Raw genomic sequence first — 20,530 nt, forward strand, 5'->3', positions numbered from 1 at the left:
AGTGCCTGCGTGTTAGAAATACGCCAGATATTGGCCGCCTGAGCTGCTACTCTCTTCCCTGATGCCTCCAGCACTTTGGATTCTTTGTCCGGGGGAGGAGATTCACCAGTGGTCTGCGAATTCGCCCTTTTGCGGGCATTAGAAACGACCAGAGAGTCTAATGGCAACTGGCCCTTGATGTAAGTTGGATCGCCAGGTGCCGGTCTGTATTTTTTTTCAATTCTAGGGTGGACTACCCTGGACCGCGTGGGTTCCTTAAAAATGTCCGCAGCATGTTTCAGGACCCCCTTTAGCATTGGGAGAGTTTTCACAGTCTTTTCAGCTGTTGAAAAAGTGTCAAAGAGGAAGTCCACCTCAACAGGGTCAGCGTGCAGCTCAACGTCGTGGTTTTTTGCCGCCCTCTCAATTAAGGCATTGAAGGCCGCAGAATCCTCAGTGGGAGAGGTCTTGACATTGTAGACCTGAGGGTCAAGGGCGGTTTGCTGATCCCCCTGGTCTCGTGCCTCCACCCATGAGTCCTGTTGTTCATCAGGATCCGTGTTGGCAGGAAAGTTGTATTCCTCGTCCTCATACCCAGCATCCTCCACCTCCGAATATGTTGGAGAGGGAGTGGCAATTCTTGGAGTCCGAGGAGCCAGTGGTTCGACTAAGACTGGTGCATCCGAAGCAGGCTTTTTGCGCTTTAGAGGAATTGTGTATGACTCCAAGGGCTTCGTCGCCGTAATCTTCCTTTTGTAAAGCGTAAGCTTCCCGGTGTCGGCATCGATGAAACGCTCCGACTGCTCCTCTACCAATGGTGGTCGATGCTGCAAGCCCCCAGCCGGGTGAGTAGGCTTCGACCTCGCAGAACCCTGCAAGGTCGCTACGGGCGCCGACCGTGGTGCGAAGGCCTTCGGTGCCACCTTTGGCGGCAACGTGAAGAGGATTGGCGTTGATGACTTTGACGTCGGTACTGATTGCTTCGGTGCGGAAGGTGTCTTGGGGTCTTCCGCCGAAGCCTTGTCCCTGATACGTTTCAGGGAGTCCGAGACCTGCTTCGTAAAGGAAGCGGACGGCTTAGTCGACACGACAGACGATCTCGGTCCTCCAACGCATGAAGACTCGAGCGTCGATGACTTGGGCTGTTCCTGCCGAGGCTTAGGAGCATCCTTCTTAGGCGTGCTACGCCCCCCTTCCGCGCCAGCAGACGTCGACGCCGACTGTGTCGGGTCGGCGGCGTGGGTGACTGTCTTCGGGGCCCCAGTCTTCGGCTCGACGCCCTTGCTGCATTTTGGCTCGACGCCCTTGTTGGACTTCGGCTCGACGCCCTTGCTTGGCTCCGGCACGACGCCCTTCTTGGACTTCGGCCCCACGCCCTTGCTTGACTCCGGCTCGACGCCCTTCTTGGACTTCTGCTCGATGCCCTTGGTCAACTGTGGCTCGACGCTCTTGCCCGACTTCACCGGGCCGACAGCTTTCTACGGCTTGGGTTGGCCCGACACCTCGGAAGCCGAGGGCGTCGACAGAGGAGCAGAAGGCTTCGGTTTCGATTGCGTCTCAACCACTTTCGGTGTTGTCGATACCGATGGTTTCACTTTCGTTTTTGTTTTCGCCGAAGTGTCCGTGGCCGGGCCTGGAGGCGGGGCCGTGGATCCTGGTAGAAGGTCTTGGGTAAGGCCGAGTGGCGATCCCTCGACCTGAGCCTTTGTAATTGTTCGAAGGGGGCATAGCTCTTCCTCTGAGCTATCTTCCATGGCCCCATAGGCCTCATTGTCGTCTCCTACCTCGTCGACGACGACTTCTACGTCTAGGCCTTTGACCTCCAGTTGATAGTCGTAGTCGGGTTCCTCCGCTGGAGGTGAAATCTGCATCTGAACTTCGTGTTCGTCTGCTTCTTCTCTCTCGAAGATGTCCACCGGTGCCAGGGCCGACTGCCGGGCCTCCATGCGCGCCATGCGCCAAAGCCGAATCGTCTTCTTCTAACGAAACCTTGAACAAGCCATACAGTTGGCTTCATCGTGGTCCGGCGACAGGCACTTGTTGCACACCGGGTGGACGTCGATGTGTGGGTACTTCGATCCGCACACGGGACACTTCTTGAACGGGCTCCGTTCAATGTTTTGTCGTGGAAGGTCTTGCTGCGTCGACCGGGCCTCGATCACCAAAGAGTCACGCGACTCCCTGGATGTCCAACTCGGGAAGCGAGTCGGGACAGAACTGGGCACCGAACGCAAACAATACCGACGGTTCGAAAAAGGCCTTTTGGCCTAGAAAAAGTTTATGTCGATTCCGAACTGGAGATAACGAAATTACATCCGAACCCAATGGCGGAAAAAAACAATCTGAGTATGGAGTCGATGCCCATGCGCACTGTAGTCCAGGGGAGGAGCCACCTATCTCGTGATACTTTGAAGACTCTTCGAGGACAACAATGTGCAATCATCCGGACCCAACACTAGGCGGCGATCTATGCTACAGATATGAATTCAGCAGCCCACATGCCTCGAACCAATTATTTGCTTTTTAGTGTAAGCTGCAGCACGCACCGCGAGATAAGATACCTGCCAGTAGTGTTACTGCTGAACTAGTTAAATCTCCTCTTACCAGTTCCAGACTACCTTTAAATGTAGAAAGTTGATGATGCTTTCAATGTTCATAAACCACTTGGACACCTGCAGCCACTTTCTGCACACTCAGCTCTTCGACTCAGGCGGGTCTCAGCATAGGAGCACAATGCACAGAGGCGCAGCCAGAGCTGCGTGGGTGGGTTTTTGGTAGTGCCAAGTTTAAGGCATACAAAGGCTCCTTCGCGGAGGGCCAGCAGGTGCCACCAGAAGTGCTGGAGTTATGCAGAGTGTGACATCCAAACTTTGCCAGTGGCGTGTCCAATCTTGAATGTGCAGATAATAAAGTGCATTTGAAAAGCACACATTCACCCAATTGTATCTGTGCGCTGAATTACAGATGTTTATCGTTACCCAACTCAATGGAACTCATTTTATCGACTTCAGAAGGATAAAAGGCCCGCTGGGATTTGAACCTGTGCCCACGAGAACACAGGCCCCCACAGTGCACGTATCAATCCACCTGACCCGGCTTCAGTTACTTAAGCGGGCGTGGACTAGGGTGTAAACAAGGAAGCAACAGGGCTATGTGCATTTGCGGAGTGGGTAGAAAAGGGGTGGGAAAGGCACAACGCACCAGTCACAAAGCTTTACCACTAACACTGCGGACATGTAGGGTCTGGGGACTCACTCACCCAGGAGCCTGCCAATCTACTCATTCTGGAGATTTTTTGGGCACAGTCCGGAATATTTCTGCAAAACCACAAAAAACGAATACATCGGTTCAATCTCACCAGTAAAATGTAAACCTTGCAGACGTAATCTATATCTTATTAATGGAGACTTTCGGGAATATCTAGTGAGGACGTTGTCCGTTCATTGCCTGTGATGTCATTGTGGGCTCTGCTGACGTCTGATCCGGCCAGCATTGAGTACAGAGACGTGCACCCTGGCACAAACATGAACCACCTTGGGGTGAGAGGGGCTATGATGCATTTCCCGGCGAGGCATTGACGCAGGAAACAGAAACATTCCTCCAACCAGACGCACACACATCTTTTGAGGTTTCCAAAACTGAACGGAGACGCCCTACTGTTCAAGCAATATCTCCTAGGATGAATTGTGCTATTGAAAACCTAGGATTCCAAGTTGAAAAACGCTTTTGTCCGATTCCATCTCATAGATTTGCACATATTTGTCCTTTACATAAAGTGCTTGGTCACAACTCGTTCTGGTAGGCACTAAAGGAAACTACAAATAAATGATCAACGCAATAAAAGAGTAAGGAACGGCAGCTGGGCCGGGGGCCCTCCCTCGCTCTGCATTATCGACTCCTAGTTCGAGAGAACCTGTTTTTTTGCTTTGCATCTGCTGCTTTCAGTTTGTTGTCCCTATTTGAATCAGATAATGTTTATTGAAAGCAGTGACTCCAATGACGAGGTACACTAAGCGGTGGACTGGTGAACATGATAGAAAAAGTGGCCATGTCATGCTGAAGTCAAACAGTAAGGAAGATGTTCACTGTGAGTGAAATATTTAATTTTTGACCGGTGTTCATTTAGAGGAAACCTTCTCTTTGTGTTCATTAGTTATAGGAATTGTGAGAACATTTGCCAAGCCAATTAAAACAAGCACTGGCAAAGCCAATAAGTCTTGGCAGAGAAATCTATTGGCTTTGCTATTGCTTTTTTGCTAGCCAGCCCAGGCAGAGTAACAATATTAAAAGCGGCGGCTTCGCTGCCAGGCAGGAATAAAGCTGCCCAGAATGATTCATCACTGGCTTTCATTCAGCTCACACAGCAAGTGCACATCAGCTTTTCCAAGGTGCAAGTATGCAGTCCGCATGTCGATCTCCCTTCCTCCCCTCATCCCAGCAAACTCTTCCTCCTCCGAATCCTGGCAAGGCCGACTAAGCTGTTAATCCTTTAGGGGTCGATATCATGAGGGCCATATCACAAGATGAATACAAATATCACAAGGTGAATAAACTTTTCATGAGATGAATAAAAATATAATGTGAATAAATATGAATAAATATGAGATGCACGACGTGAGGTACTATGAGATGAATAAAAATGAACTTTTTAAAGTGCCAATCTGTAACTTAGTTTGGGTTCTGTGACATATATAGACATTTTTATTGCTCCACTAACAAAAGATATGTTTCACAGATTATTTCGCCCTTCACATAGAGGTTTTTATAATAAGTTTGTATTTATTGAACATGTCACAATAGGTCTACCTGAAATGCCCTAATGCAGCACAACAGTTTGACACACAAGGACATCAACAATTTGTGTGTCAGTTTAAGGGAGGTGATGAACTATACTGGTTGTCACGTGATGACAAACTGTGAAATTACTCTTGAATCTCTCTGGGGCAATTACCAGCTTTAGAACTACGGCATTGATAATCTGCTTTTGACAGTATTGTTACAAATGGCATAACTTGTATGTTAAGAGTGTTTCCCACTTTCTCATTAGAAAGGCAATATAGAGGCATTTCATTTAAATGTTGGAGGTTTCAAATCAAAGTATACTAGATTTCTGGGTGGTAGGGCAAAGTGGTAGGTGGTGGGCCGGGCTGCCGGGGTGCCCCTCCATGTGCTTCGCAGGGGGGCTCTCTCAAGTTTTGTTACGCCACTGCTAGTAGAGAAAGTTATATTCACCAAACAATGAAAATCCACTAAATGAAGCTAAGCGCCTGGTGCTTGCAACTTGCTGTGTACATTTGATCAGCCATTTTGGGGGAGTTTGAGAAAATTTTCTATGGGCATTCTCAAGGAAATAGTACTTCTGCAACACTCCTTAAAAATGTTCGTCATTTGAATTCTGCAACACATTTGAAAAAAGAGATGGCACTGCCTTGGTATATCCTAGGAAAAGTTATTCTAGAGCCAAAATGGTCCGTTTTCTACTGAAACCACATTTCAACATTAACTAGATTGCTATGTACACTGCCACAAAGACAATATGACATACATACAGGGCACCAGTTGGGTGTACACGCGGGTGGATGGCGTCCACCCACTATTTCCACAGGGTGAACGCCGTTCAACCTACCAGGAATTTAGGCCTCACTGAATAATGTGCTGAACTTGTCCCAGTGTAAATTCCAAACACCAGGACACTTTCAGCAGCGCCTTCATGTTGTCTACTTTTCATCTGCAACAACATTCAGGCGGGGATGGGGCTTTCTTATTTAAGACTTCTACTGGGCCCATAACAAAGGCCGGATTTGAGGGGTTATCAGGTCTCCTTTTGTTCGAGTGTCTTGGCTTGGAGCACTCAGGAGCCTCACACCTGATGCAAATGAAGCGGCGGGGAAACAAAGGCCCACACCTAGTTAGCAGTTCACACATACTTAAGAGAGGCAGCTTTTCACTTTGTTGAGTCCCTGTTTAGGAGATATGCATGCATCTTATATAGTCCAGCTTATCCCAATGCAGAGTGTCAGAGTGCTTTACACCAACATGTGCATATTACATTTACAATAAATTATATACGTTTGTAAATTAATGTACAGGATGTGTTACATAAAACTGGGGGATTGCAAGGTGTAGAAGTCACAGATCATCTTCCATAGCTCACTGTGCTATTATCCTCGCAATGGACTCAAATGTACACACGATAGGCGTTCTAAACATATATGTGAGGGCTATAGATTTGACGTCACTTCTTGCGATGCCACTTCCTGTAAATTCGAAGCTTGTGATGCCACTTTCTATGATGTTAATTCCTGCGATGCCATGTGCGATATCATGTGCCCTGATATCACGGGCCATGATGTCACTTGCATACTGCCTAACTAGGTTAGTCTCCCCACTTCTTTTTTTAGGACTTGTTCCCTGCATACATATAATACATTTAAGTAAGAAAACAAGTATAGCTAGGCCAAACGGTCTGGTGTTAGCTGGCAGCCTTTTTCAATGCTTGTTTTTTCATTTTGTTTTGGTTTTTACAAAATATTTATTGTTTGAGAAACTGCTGGGCGCTCGAAAATCTAATGAAAACAGTGATGAAAAGGGAAAGAAACTAAAACGGATAAAGCACAAATTGACCTAGTAGTTACTTGCACTGATTTTTTTTTTTGTGTGAATCTTTTTATTGTTTTGAAGCACAAACAAAACACAAAAGGGGACCATTACAAATACAAAGCATTCCACATTTCGTGTCAAGATAACCTTCGATAATTATGCTGCCAATAATACAACATAGAATCCCTCTTCAACCTGACGCCGTAATGTCAAACCCCTCAACCCCCGCATTTCCGCTGGAAGTCAGGCTATGAGTTCCTAATCAAGCCCCCTTTGTGTTCCCTCTTAATGAACCGCAACTCCCATCCCCCCACCCCTGCTGCTGGCGCTACTACTTCAGGAGACAGTGTTGCGAACATACTACTCTCGTGTACGAGATATATATGGGTCATCTCATGTTCTATACTAAGATTCCCAATAACCTCTCATGTCGCGGGGATCCCCCACTGCGCTAATTCCTCCCAGTCCAGGAAGTGCCACTCACGCCAGCTCCTCCCCCGCTGATGTCACAGAATCCGAATTAGCATCCGCATCCAGCATCCGGAGTTCCGCCGCAGGGACACCCACTCTTTTGCCGCCTCTAACGCTCTATCACTATGGGACCTATGCGCCTGTTGCCTCCTGATTGAGCTCTCGCTGCCCGCCCACAGGAGTAGTGCAGCCCTCCACCTAACATAGCTAGGGCCGACCGCTGCTTTTCAATGCGACGTTATTTCCCTCTTGGCCAAGATGAGTCCTAAATCCAGGAACTTACTAGTTATCTTATTTTTACTAGTATGCAGGAACCAGTGTAAGAGGCACGCCCCCTTGTCCACATCAATCTGCCACTCAGTTATCCTGCAGAGTGTCCCATTCACCTCTACCCAGTATGTGCCCAGCTGTGGGCAAGTCCACAACATGTGGACTAGATCCACTCCTTCAGTTCGACATCGGGGGCAGATCGCTGTATTAATTCGGAAGTATTGATTAATTTTAGCTTGTGTAAGATATGCCCTGTGTAACACGAAGAATTGGATCAACTGAAACCTGGCATTCCTGGTACCCTTCCATGCCCTTCGAAGAATTTGTGACCAGGCCGCGTCCGGGATATCCTTCTCTAAGTCCGCCGCCCACCGCTCCCGCAATCTCTGCAGCGGGGAAAGTCCGTCCCCCGACATTCGTTTGTACAAACATGTAATTGCCTTGTGCGTGCCCACCGCCATCACCACAAATTGACATGTTCCGCTTACTGGGGGTTCAGAGAGGCCAGCACCCCAATGCTTTTGCAGAGCAGCACTCAAAGCCGCATGCAATAGGAAGTGACTACGTGGGAGAGCAAAAGACTCCTGTAACGCACTATATGGCAACAGTGTGCCGTCTGCATACAGGTCGCCCACCATCTGCAGGCCCAGCTCCTCCCAGTCCACCAGACCAGACCAGTCGCCACCATGCAGTAGCGCTGTACACATGCCCAGTGGTATCTCGGGTGCATACGGTCGCAGCACCCCAATTCTGATATGGTACAGTTTCCAGCAATATCGCAGAGTGCTCTCCACCATGGACAAGTCGGCCAGTGTCAGTCTCTGCTGAAATACCACAAAGGATAAGACGTGTCTCGTTACGTCAGGCATAGTCTCCCTCGCCGGTCCTCGAAACTCCAGCGCCACCGCCTGGGTGAGAACCTGGAACTGCGCAGCCAGTTAGTATAATTCAAAATCTGGAGAGGCAAGACCCCCCTCCTCTCGCGACCTCATCAGCGTTTCCAATGCTACTCTACGCTGTCCTGCACCCCAGATAAAACTACTCACTGCCGAGCGGAGTTGTTGGAAAAATGCCGCCGGTATCCATATCGGTAGAGTCCTGAAAAGTATAAAAGACGAGGAAGCGCCACCATTTACAGGAGCGCGACCCGACCCATTATCGACAAAGGCAGAGACCCCCAGAACCACATGCTACCTCTCAAGCCCCTCATTGCTCTCTCAATATTACCTTCAAAGAGATCCGCCTGTGTGTGATACACCCGTGTCCCTAAATAAGGAAGGCACTGTGGTTCCCACGCTAGGCCGGGCGGTAACGCCGGCGGGCCGCATGTACTAGATACTGGGAAAACACAGGTCTTCGCCCAGTTAACCCGCAGGCCCGAAATGTCCCTGAAACGATCAAGAAGGCTACGCGCCCCGCTCAGGGCGTCCTCGGCATCCTCCAAAAACATAAGAAGGTCGTCCGCATAGAGCGAGATATGGTGTTCGCGGCCTCTGAGCTGAAGGCCCCGGTATGCATCTCCCAGCCTCGTGCGTGCAGCTAACGGCTCTATCGCGAGAGCAAACAACAGCGGGGAGAGTGGGCAGCCCTGCCTAGAGCCCCGCCCCACAGGATAGGAGGAAGAAACAGCTCTCTCCACCAGAACTCTAGCAGTTGCCGACGAATACAGGATTTTAGTCCAACCAATATACCCAGCCCCAAGCCCAAACGCCATCATCACAGAGAACAGATAGGGCCATTACAGGCTATCAATCGCCTTAGCGATGTCGACTGAGAGAACCAGTGCCTCGCCCCGCCCCCGCTCCCCTCGTCCAGGATCACGATCAGCCTACGGGACGCTACTGGCTGTATTGCGCGTCGGGATAAAACCCGCCTGGTCTGCATGCACCAGCCGCGTCATTAATGGAAGGAGCCTAGTGGCGATCACCCGGCTCAGTATTTTGTAGTTCGTTGTGAGCATGGAGAGAGGTCTATACGCAGCCGGGTCAGTTGGCGGTTTCCCAGGCTTGAGAAGCGGCACAATGTCGGCCTCCCTAGCCGACCCCGGTAACCTCCCCGCCTTCCGAGCCTCCGGGTACATCATCAATAGTCTCAGAGCCAGTAGGTTAACGTACGTCAAATAGAATTCGATAGGCAAGCCGTCGCTCCCAGGAGTTTTATTGCGCCAATTGCTTAATTGCACAGCGGATCCCGGCCAATGTAACATCCTGCCCAAGAGCATCTGCCACTTCCTCCTCTATTGTAGGTAAATCCAAACCCTCCAGGAATGCCTGTCTCATCAGCCCGTAAGCAGCTGGTGTAAAGGTCCGCGTAGAAGGAGCGTAATAACTCATTGATTCGCTGCTGATCAAGCTCCAGCGGACCAGCAGGGGAGGCCAGCACCAAAATAGGCACGCACCTAGGGGCAGGGTCCGCAAGCCAAGCCAACAAGGTGCCCACCTTGTCCCGCTCCGCGTGCGCGCGAGCCACGAACGCCTTATAATCAAAGCATCGGAGCCGCTCCACCCCCTCCGCCACCACCTCCTTTCGAGCTATCACGTCATCACGTGTCCCAGAGCCATCGGAATGAGCCCTCAGCTCAACCTTCTCGATCTCCTGTAAGAGCAGCTTCCTAACCCCCACCCACTTGGCAATACAAATCCCTCGGACCACCACCTTAAAGGCATCCCACTCTAGGGCCACCGTTGAGGCAGTGCCCGCATTTTCGGCAAAGTAGTGCTCTACCCCCTCGCTAAGCTCCGCCCGGAATACTAGGTCCTCCAACATCTCGTGGCGCAACCTCCAGTGAGGGGTTCTGGAGCGTTCCACCATCCAGCAGAAATTCACCAAAAGGGGATTATGGTCCGATATGGTGCGAGTCAAGTATTCACTGCTGAGTGCCAGAGAGGCAAGGCCAGAACCACAAAAGACAACGTCCAACCGAACATGGAGGTCGTGCAGGGCAGAATAATAGGAGTTATCCCTATCTGTCGAATGCTGCGCCCGCCAAACATCGTTAAGTCCCCAACTGTCTTGCCAATGGGCGCGAACCTCGGCCAGTTTATTAATTGGGGCCGAGGGCAGCGGAGGATGAGATCTATCTATGGTCACATCAGCAACTGAGTTAAAGTCTCCCCCAATCAAGACCGGCACCGTGAGATAATCGGCGAGGGCGGAGGACAAAGTCTCCAAAAATGACGCCTGCTCCACATTAGGAGCATAGACGCTGCAAAGGATCACCTCGCAGCCATACAAACTGCCACGTACCGCAACATAACGGCCTCCAGGGTCTACCAAGAGGTCTATCATTTGGAACAGGACCGTAGCCCTAACCCAAATCAACGCCCCCCTGCGCGAAGGCCGAGTAAGCTGCCCACGCCACCTACGCTGCAGCGCCTGCCCCTCGGGTTTGGTAAGGTGCGTCTCCTGTAGGAAGGCGATCTGTATTCCCCTACGAACCAAATAGGAGTGAATCTTATACCTGCACTGCATAGAATGCAATCCCTGAACATTCCAGGTTATACATTTCACGTCAGGAGCCGGACCCATAAGAACATTGCAAAATCCCGCTCAAAGCAGCCCACCTCCCCCAGCCTCCAAGCAGGGTCATCCACATACAAAATCGCAACTTTTAGTAGTACCATTATAGCAATTAGGTGCATCAGCAGGCAACTTCCCCAAAATATACAAACCCCAACCCCTGACAGTCCCCCTCCACCCACTGCACTTCCCACCCCCCCAAGAACAGGCACTAACATAGTAAAACCCATCCAAACCTCCCCAACTGCACGCCCCATGCAAAGTCAAGGCAAACTAAACAATACCATCCGGTGGGGGTTGGATAGGGTTGAGGACACGACCTGCAACAAATTGAAATACACCACCCAAGACCGCCCTCCGAATCCCCCGAGTCATCCCACCTCCCAGGTCCCCCCGGATCCCCGTGCGAATCCTCGCTTCCGCTGCAACCCCAGGCACTCACAAACCAGGCACTCAGCACCCCCAATACGCATCCTCGCTACAGCCCGCAACCAAACAAGGCAGACACAGCAACACCACGATCCAGAGTCAAAATCCCTTCCCCAGAAGCAATCCCGCATCTACTCATCCAGCAGTCCATCAGCTGTCCCAGGGGTGGCCGGAGGCAGTCTCTGATCGTCTGATATCGAGGATTCCCCCTCCGATTGGCCCTTTCCACTGCCCTGCTCAGACGCTTCCGACGTGGCCTGCAGCAGTTCACCAGAAATCGCCACCACTGCGTCCAGGGCCCCCTTGCGTTCCATGGCCGTTTGCGAGGTCGAAGGTTTCCACAAACTGCGCTTGCGGCTTCGCAGACATTGCGATCTGCGAGGTTGAGAAACACTGGCCAGTTCACGCGCCTCCGCCTCCTGTCCATCCTTCCCCGCTCTATAGGACTCCAGCCATTCCCAGGCCTCCTCCGGCGTATCATGAAAGTGGGACTTGCCCTCCAGTACTATTCGTAGTTTAGCCGGGAAGAACAGGGAGTACTGAATCCCTTCCGCGCGCAGTTCTTTCTTCACAGCCTGGAAGGACATGCGGCGCCGCTGTGTTTCAAACGAGTAGTCCGGAAACAAAGTGACATTGCTGTTGTCCACCATCGCTGCGGGCCTTTCTTAAAAAAGTAAGTCTCGATCCCGAAAGTGTAGCAACCGTGCCTTCACCGGTCATGGAGGGCGGCCCTGTAGCAGCGACCTAGCCGGAACCCGGTGAGCCCGCTCCAGGGTGTAGAAATTCGAAAGACCCTCAGGGGCCACAACTGTCCGAAGCCAATCCTCTAAATACGCCACCATGTCCGATCCCTCAACTTTCTCCGGCAGCCTCACCACGCGGATGTTATTGCGTCTATTCCTGCCTTCCGCCTCCTCAGCTCGCCGCTCCAACACCGTGATACGATCCAAGACCCCCGCCAGGGAGGCGGTCAGCGCGGTCTGTGCAGGGCCGTCCTCCTGAAGCGCGGTTTCAGTCTGCTTCACGCGGTCCACAAGTTTTGAGTGGTCAGCTCACAATAGGCCTAACCCCGTAGTAACCTGTGCAATGTCCTGCTGAAGGGCAGCGCGAGTGTCCGTGATGGCCACCAATATTGTATCCAATTGTAACTGAAGTCCCGAGTTCAGTGGTAGCTCCTGCTCCATCTTGTTCTCCTGGGGCGGGGACTCAGCGTCTGACGGAGCCGGATCTTCCTCCCGCCGGCCCCGAGGCTTGCCCATGGCCACAACCAGCGATGCACTCCAGTCCCGCTCCGCCGCACTCTCGCACCCTCTATTCAATCCTGGTGGGCCCCACCCCTTGTGCGTCGCACTCAGGTGACTCGGCCCTATGACCACAGGGCCTCTCCTCCAAGGTCCATCCACTCGTGCCCACTCCAGTGGCGCCCACTCCGCTGTACCATTTTCACAGGCCTCGTGCTCAGTGGCCAGTCCGGGTGTGCACTCAGCCTCTCCACAGTGCGGATTATGTCAGCCCGCCACCACCAGGGCACTCCGCTTCCTCCAGGGAGCCCCACACCTCTCCTTGGGGTCGTCACGGCCTCTTCCGCCTTTATGCACCACTGTAGCAGCTGCCCAGCCCGTTCGCCACGTCAGAGGCCAGCCAAGGGGCGCCTCCAGCCCTCTCTTCACCACACCTTCGGTGCAACCACTCGGTGCCAATGTCATATGGGGCGGGGACGTGATAGCAGCACCTCCAAGGCCCGCCTCTAACTGCCCTGCACGGTTGGGGCCAGGGGGGCTCTCCGCTAGTTTGCTCCCCCAGTACACAGTTCGCCCCGTTCAGCAAAGTTCACTGTCCCATCCAGCCCAGCCGGCCTGCCCAAATGCTGCGTGGCAGGGCAGGGGCCGCCGGCAGATCGCCTCAGGCTCGCCTCGCTGGGTCTTCCAAGAGTTCAGCAGCGCAATCACGGGGCACACCCCCCCCCCCCCAGTATGGAGGGCGTGACCGGGAAGCTTCAACCAATGGGGCGTCCCGCAAGCCCAGCGCTCCCTGGCTCACCTCCAGTCCGCGGGCCCTAGCGCAGCACCAGCAAACCCCCGCGGTGTCCTCCCAGGTGTCGGGCCTCAAATACGGCCAGAGCAGGGGGGCTGCGCTCAGTGCCCCCGTCCGCTCCCGGCGCTCTCCCCGTCAAAATCGCGCTCTGTAGGCGTGAGCAGCACAGCCGGTGGGCCGGCCGCCGATCTACAGCCCGCCTCAGGGCCCGCCTCCAATTTCAGGCTGGATGGCAGCCCGCGCCCCTCGAGTCGGGGCGCTCCCGTTCCTCCAGTCAGGGCACCGCTCTCCTCAACAGCCCAGCTGCAGTCTCCGCCCCGGTCGCCGAGGGCTCAGCGCTCTGCCGCCGACCAGAGCCTCCAACAGCAAGGCCCGGCCGGAACGAATCTCAGGGTTGGCGCCATTTTGATTCGCCGGAGATCAGCGCCTCCGTTCCTTCCCGTGGCCAGTTCGACCTGATCCCGCTACCCGGCAGTCAAGCCGCGGCGCCCCCTCCGCTCCAGGTCGCCTCCCGCTGCAGCAGGTCACTTTCGGGGGGTCAGGAGGCGTCCAATGCAGGAGAATTACGGGGAAACGGACGCGGAGCTCCGAGCTCACGCTGCCTGCCCCATCGGCTCCTAAGCCACGCCCCAGTTGCAGGCACTGATGGGAACTACTTTGTGTGGTGCGCATGTGCTCCTTGTGAAATGGAAGAATGCTAACACTCACTTTGATGTTAGCCAATGGCGAAAGTGAGCTGTTCTCTTGCCCCATGGTGTATGCTAAAGTGGGAAGAACAAAAATGTGAATTACACAATACCAGACCAATGAATGAGAGGACAGGCTGAAAGCCTGTTCAAGTAAGTCTATTATATATATAATTTTAGTGAAATAAAAAGGTTTGCTAACCTAAAACGAAGCACTCAGACCTAAAACGAAGCACTCAGGCAGTGTGGCTACTTCAATATAATGAATGTGACTTTATGCACTGTCACTTTAGAAGAAATATGGTGAATTGTACTTTTAGGATCTTTTGTTTTAAGGTGGAATAAAGTTTCGATGATGATGATGACACAAAGCCTAAGCACAGTGAAATTCCACAATTATTGATACCTCGATGAATAGTTAATAAATGAGCCAGTGTGGGGATCACTGTAAGGGAGTTTAAATAACTGAGTGTCCAAGTTCTGTGAGTCTAATGTTAAGTGAGCAACTGTGCAATAAATCCTTTTTCAGTACCTTGTTGGTAAGTTAAAGCATGTGAAGCTGTGATATGATGCATTTTAAAGTGGAATCATTTGTATTTTTGGGAGGATTCTTTGTTTTGTTTTGCATATTAATGTTCCATTTGTTTTCACCCTCTTAAAAATGTGATTCTATACCTCGTAACTGAAGGTCTGCTGAACTATCACTTTCTTCGCGCCAGTAAATCGATGAAAAAAACGACAACATGAATTCATCTTGCTTTTCATAAAGCAGAATGAGGTTGGCAAACCAAATAGAAAGAAAACTCACTTATTTCTCTCAAGATGCATCACCAGGTCTTCTCCGTGAACTTTAAATCCATACTGTACTTCATCTGGATACTGCACCTGCAAATATTGAATACAACTTATTTTAAAGCGCAGATTCAGGCCTGCATTCTCATCAGATCAAATAGCACCCGCTAAAACAATTTACTACTAATCTCCCAAACCTAGTTTAAACTCTGCAATATTTTCACAATCCTACCTGTCGTTCAGTTTATTTTTTTTTAAGTAGTCACGATGTAGATAGAGGACAGAGTCACGGGGTAATATTATGAACTACATTGGACTAAATTGCCAACAATAATTTAGGAGACACAACATACCTCACCTAACTCAAATAAACCTCACTCGGAATGTTGTGCAGTACTGTAAAATAAAATCAGACACCAAAATACCAGCTGAATTAAGATTAATTTATTTGGGTCAGGGAAAAACTCACTCTGTGGTGAGAAGTACAACTCTACTGCGATAAACAAGAGTTGTAATCACAGCAAATGTGGCAATACCGTGAGCTTTCCCACAATACATTGACGGCCCTCAACATTTTGAATAGGTGGAGCACGAAGGTAATCCGAGCAGAAGTGGGGAAAAAATGCAATGACTATCAGATCTATCGAGGATCTGAATTGCACAATGTCTAATCAGATAACCTGGTTTCAATCCAAGCTCCTAATCTTGACCAAACAGTGTAACCATAGGTAGTTACTTTTCTTCACTGTGCCATCTTTTCCATAATCATTACAGAGCACCTTGAAATAGTTAAGGATGCTCACTGTAAAACAACCTCTGTTGTATAAATTATTAGATTTAAACAAATAATACAAAACAATTTTAACTTAAAACAATAGATAATGTGTACTTTATATGAATACATAAGAAAAATAAACATAACACAAATAATTGAAATTATAAAATAAACATTAACTTAATATTTGTGTTAGGGAAGGTTGAGCCGTGGCAGTACATGTTGTACCCTTAATGTGGTGTGTAGCTCGGTATAAAACTTTCCAGTCGACATAAAAACAAGCATTTACAATGCAATGGTCTCGGCATCATTAAAGGTAGAGCTATTGGCATTGCTCATGAGATTTTTTTTTCTTTAAATCATAAATAAATGGCATTGTCATTTACATTGTCAATACACACCACTCTGCACTCAACTGCACTCACCTGCACTGCACTCAACTGCACTCACCAGCACTGCACTCACCTGCACTGCACTCAACTGCACTCACCTGCACTGCACTGCACTCAACTGCACTCACCTGCACTGCACTGCACTCAACTGCACTCACCTGCACTGCACTCACCTGCACTGCACTCACCTGCACTGCACTGCACTCACCTGCACTGCACTCACCTGCACTGCACTCACCTGCACTGCACTCACCTGCACTGCACTGCACTCACCTGCACTGCACTGCACGCACCTGCACTGCACTGCACTCACCTGCACTGCACTCACCTGCACTGCACTCACCTGCACTGCACTGCACTCACCTGCACTCACCTGCACTGCACTCACTTGCACTGCACTGCACTCACCTGCACTGCACTCACCTGCACTGCACTGCACTCACCTGCACTGCACTCACCTGCACTGCACTGCACTCACCTGCACTGCACTGCACTCACCTGCACTGCACTCACCTGCACTGCACTCACCTGCACTGCACTCACCTGCACTGCACTGCACTCACCTGCACTGCACTCACCTGCACTGCACTGCACTCACCTGCACTGCACTGCACTCACCTGCACTGCACTGCACTCACCTGCACTGCACTGCACTCACCTGCACTGACCTGCACTGCACTCACCTGCACTGCACTCACCTGCACTGCACTCACCTGCACTGCACTGCACTCACCTGCACTGCACGCACTGCACTCGCCTGCACTGCACTCACCTGCACTGCACTGCACTCACCTGCACTGCACTGCACTCACCTGCACTACACTCACCTGCACTGCACTGCACTCACCTGCACTGCATTGCACTCACCTGCACTGCACTCACCTGCACTGCACTGCACTCACCTGCACTGCACTCATCTGCACTGCACTGCACTCACCTGCACTGCACTCACCTGCACTGCACTCACCTGCACTGAACTGCACTGCACTCACCTGCACTGCACTCACCTGCACTGCACTCACCTGCATTGCACTCACCTGCACTGCACGCACTGCACTCACCTGCACCGCACTCACTGCACTCACCTGCACTGCACTGCACTCACCTGCCCTGCACTGCACTCACCTGCACTCCACTGCACTGCACTCACCTGCACTGCACTGCACTCACCTGCACTGCACTGCACTGCACTACACTCACCTGCACTGCACTGCACTCACCTGCACTGCACTCACCTGCACTGCACTCACCTGCACTGCACACACCTGCACTGCACTCACCTGCACTCACCTGCACTGCACTCACCTGCACTGCACTGCACTCACCTGCACTGCACTGCACTCAACTGCACTGCACTCACCTGCACTGCACTGCACTCACCTGCACTGACCTGCACTGCACTCACCTGCACTGCACTCACCTGCACTGCACTCACCTGCACGGACCTGCACTGCACTCACCTGCACTGCACTGCACTCACCTGCACTGCACTCACCTGCACTCCACTGCACTCCACTCCACTGCACTCCACTGCACTGCACTCACCTGCACTGCACTCACCTGCACTGCACTCACCTGCACTGCACTGCACTCTCATGCACTCCACTCCACTGCACTGCACTCACCTGCACTGCACTCACCTGCACTGCACTGCACTCACATGCACTGCACTCACCTGCACTGCACTGCACTGCTCTGCACTCACCTGCACTGCACTGCACTGCACTCACCTGCACTGCACTCCACTGCACTCACCTGCACTGCACTGCACTGCACTCACCTGCATTGCACTCACCTGCACTGCACTGCACTCACCTGCACTGCACTCACCTGCACTGCACTCACCTGCACTGCACTGCACTCCACTCCACTGCACTCCACTGCACTGCACTCACCTGCACTGCACTCACCTGCACTGCACTCACCTGCACTGCACTGCACTCTCATGCACTCCACTCCACTGCACTGCACTCACCTGCACTGCACTGCACTCGCCTGCACTCCACTGCACTGCACTCACCTGCACTGCACTGCACTCACCTGCACTGCACTCACCTGCACTGCACTCACCTGCACTGCACTGCACTCACCTGCACTGCACTGCACATACCTGCACTGCACTGCACTCTGCGCTCTGCACTCACTACTCTGCACTCACTACTCTGCACTCACTACTCTGCACTCACTACTCTGCACTCTGCACTCACTACTCTGCACTCACTACTCTGCACTCTGCACTCACTACTCTGCACTCTGCACTCACTACTCTGCACTCTGCACTCTGCACTCACTACTCTGCACTCACTACTCTGCACTCACTACTCTGCACTCACTACTCTGCACTCTGCACTCACTACTCTGCACTCTGCAATCACTACTCTGCACTCTGCACTCACTACTCACTACTCTGCACTCACTACTCACTACTCTGCACTCACTACTCACTACTCACTACTCTCCACTCACTACTCTGCACTCACTACTCACTACTCTGCACTCACTACTCACTACTCTGCAGTCACTACACACTACTCTGCACTCACTACTCTGCACTCTGCACTCACTACTCTGCACTCACTACTCACTACTCTGCACTCACTACTCACTAATCTGCACTCACTACTCTGCACTCACTACTCTGCACTCACTACTCACTACTCTGCACTCACTACTCTGCACTCACTACTCACTACTCTGCACTCACTACTCACTACTCTGCACTCACTACTCTGCATTCTGCACTCACTACTCTGCACTCTGCACTCACTACTCTGCACTCACTACTCACTACTCTGCACTCACTACTCACTACTCTGCACTCACTACTCTGCACTCACTACTCTGCACTCACTACTCACTACTCTGCACTCACTACTCACTACTCTGCACTCACTACTCTGCACTCTGCACTCACTACTCTGCACTCACTACTCTGCACTCACTACTCTGCACTCACTACTCTGCACTCACTACTCACTAATCTGCACTCACTACTCTGCACTCACTACTCACTACTCTGCACTCTGCACTCACTACTCTGCACTCACTACTCACTACTCTGCACTCACTACTCTGCACTCACTACTCTGCACTCACTACTCACTACTCTGCACTCACTACTCACTACTCTGCACTCACTACTCACTACTCTGCACTCACTACTCTGCACTCACTACTCTGCACTCACTACTCACTACTCTGCACTCACTACTCACTACTCTGCACTCACTACTCTGCACTCACTACTCTGCACTCACTACTCACTACTCTGCACTCACTACTCACTACTCTGCACTCACTACTCTGCACTCTGCACTCACTACTCTGCACTCACTACTCTGCACTCACTACTCTGCACTCACTACTCTGCACTCACTACTCACTAATCTGCACTCACTACTCTGCACTCACTACTCACTACTCTGCACTCTGCACTCACTACTCTGCACTCACTACTCACTACTCTGCACTCACTACTCTGCACTCACTACTCTGCACTCACTACTCACTACTCTGCACTCACTACTCACTACTCTGCACTCACTACTCTGCATTCTGCACTCACTACTCTGCACTCTGCACTCAATACTCTGCACTCACTACTCTGCACTCACTACTCTGCACTCACTACTCACTACTCTGCACTCACTACTCACTACTCTGCACTCACTACTCACTACTCTGCACTCACTACTCTGCACTCACTACTCTGCACTCACTACTCACTACTCAGCACTCTGCACTCACTACTCACTACTCTGCACTCACTACTCACTACTCTGCACTCACTACTCACTACTCTGCACTCACTACTCACTACTCACTACTCTGCACTCACTACTCTGCACTCACTACTCTGCACTCACTACTCACTAGTCTGCACTCACTACTCACTAGTCTGCACTCACTACTCACTAGTCTGCACTCACTACTCTGCACTCACTACTCTGCGCACTCACTACTCTGCGCACTCACTACTCTGCGCACTCACTACTCTGCGCACTCACTCCTCTGCACTCACTACTCTGCACACTCACTCTGCACTCACTACTCTGCACACTCTCTGCACACTCTCTCTGCACTCACTACTCTGCACACTCACTCTGCACTCACTACTCTGCACACTCTCTCTGCCCACTCACTCTGCACTCACACTCTGCACTCACACTCTGCACTCACTACTCTGCACTCACACTCTGCACTCACACTCTGCACTCACACTCTGCACTCACTACTCTGCACTCACTACTCTGCACTCACTACTCTGCACTCACTACTCTGCACTCTGCACACTCACTCTGCACTGTGCACACCACTGATATCATGGAATCTTCCACCACACTTTCTAAAACTCTATAGTCCGAAGCATAATAGGCACAGAACCAAAAGAAGGGTAGACATTGCTTAAAATAATCTTATTGTATTTATGAGAAGCAAAAGCGAGACTGTGAAATGTGCTGAATATCAGTTTGTTACGAATCAACAGAGTGGAGTTAGAGAACCAAGAAATAGTAATTTAGAATCCGGGTTAGAAGGAGTAGTAATCACAAGCTGAGGATCAACGGGCGCGAAACAGCGTGGTG

The 20,530-nt window shown here is 51.3% G+C and overlaps 1 protein-coding gene across 6 annotated transcripts in view; it reads right to left on the reverse strand.

Annotated features, from left to right (window-relative positions):
* Positions 1–20,530, reverse strand: part of LOC144791764 (disintegrin and metalloproteinase domain-containing protein 28-like) — a 3,516,669-nt gene that overhangs the window by 3,129,590 nt on the left and 366,549 nt on the right. For all 6 annotated transcript variants that reach the window (XM_078666532.1, XM_078666533.1, XM_078666531.1 and 3 more), the window contains one exon: positions 14,797–14,873. In XM_078666532.1, the coding sequence (XP_078522658.1) occupies positions 14,797–14,873 (77 nt within the window). The remainder of the gene's footprint in view (positions 1–14,796; positions 14,874–20,530) is intronic.

This window comes from Lissotriton helveticus, chromosome 11, assembly GCF_964261635.1.
Source record: "Lissotriton helveticus chromosome 11, aLisHel1.1, whole genome shotgun sequence".
Lineage (NCBI taxonomy): Eukaryota > Metazoa > Chordata > Amphibia > Caudata > Salamandridae > Lissotriton > Lissotriton helveticus.